This window comes from Geospiza fortis, unplaced genomic scaffold, assembly GCF_000277835.1.
Source record: "Geospiza fortis unplaced genomic scaffold, GeoFor_1.0 scaffold275, whole genome shotgun sequence".
In the NCBI taxonomy this organism is placed as follows: Eukaryota; Metazoa; Chordata; class Aves; order Passeriformes; family Thraupidae; genus Geospiza; species Geospiza fortis.
The window spans coordinates 4,577,408-4,578,603 of record NW_005054341.1 but is presented as its reverse complement, the minus strand read 5'-3'; the positions used below and the strand labels follow the sequence as shown (position 1 = coordinate 4,578,603).

Here is a 1,196-nt window from a genome sequence, read left to right as displayed (position 1 = left end):
GCAACCTCTTACTATATAATAATATAATAGCTATATAGAACAGTAGTATAATATACAGTATAATAATACATAATATAGTATACTATACTTGTTGCTGTTTATTACTATATTAAATACTTGACCAATGACGAGGTGCTGGATCACACTGCTGAACTGACTGCTTAAAAATTGTGTTTGATACTTCCCAAACTCTTCCATTCTGATCTTTCATGGCAGGATGGTGTCTCATTTCTATGGAAATGGAGATGTTTGCGACTTGACAGACAAGCCAAGGCAGGTGACTGTGAAATTGAAGTAAGTGGACTTTTACAAAGTGATGTTTTGTGTCTGTTTCCTGGGTCAGAGGGGAAAATGCTGCTGTTGTCATAAGGCTCAGAAGGCAGTAGCTGTTAACTTAATAAAATGCTGCAGACAGCAGTGAAATACATGTTACTGTGTGCTTATTGCCTACCAACTCCCCAATTTTTCCTCTGTTTTCAGATGTAAAGAATCAGACTCCCCTCACGCTGTGACCATTTACATGTTGGAGCCTCACTCTTGCCAATACATCCTTGGGGTACGTACAGACACCCCCTGAGGTCAGGGCTGGTAGTAGAGCACATCTCCAGGATTATGTTTAAGGTGGCCCCTTTCTCCCAGTGACTGTTCCCAAGATTCCTGCAGGGCTGAGTTCATGGTTTGGTCTCTCTGTTCCAGGTGGAATCTCCAGTCATCTGTAAAATCCTGGATACAGCAGATGAATACGGGCTCCTCTCAGTGCCCAGCTGAGGACAGCAAAGCCCCCAAGGCCAAATCCTGGCCATTCCCATGGGAACAGTGTCTGTGAGCTGACAAAGGCCTCACCAGCACAGCTCTCCAAGCTGAGGGACTCGTGAACCACTTTGTGTATAACTATGTGTATATAAGAGCTTATTGATAAACTTTTAATGATTAAAACCTTGTCTTGCACTTCCTGCCTGGCTCGTGTGTGGCACGTTCCCCCCTCGTTGATGCCATTGTTAAGGTGTAAACTCGACTCAGAAAAGGCACAAAAATAACTGAAGCTTCAAGGGAGGAGTTCAGCTGCCAACAGAAGGAAAAGGTGAAGCCAACACTTCCTGCTCAGGAGCCACAGCACCACTCATGGTTTTCCTACTGTTCCTGCTGTCTCCCAACACCACTGTTACCTCACTCTTAACTGCTGGGAATTGTATTCT

The 1,196-nt window shown here is 44.1% G+C and overlaps 1 protein-coding gene across 1 annotated transcript in view; it reads left to right on the top strand.

The window, feature by feature from the left end:
* The window catches only part of ERLEC1 (endoplasmic reticulum lectin 1), a 7,824-nt gene extending 6,871 nt beyond the window's left edge, over positions 1-953 (top strand). Inside the window, exons 11-13 of the mRNA XM_005422643.2 lie at positions 217-294; positions 481-556; positions 697-953. Of these exons, the coding sequence (XP_005422700.1) occupies positions 217-294; positions 481-556; positions 697-768 (226 nt within the window). The 3' untranslated portion in view covers positions 769-953. The remainder of the gene's footprint in view (positions 1-216; positions 295-480; positions 557-696) is intronic.
* The last annotated feature ends 243 nt before the right edge of the window (positions 954-1,196 follow it).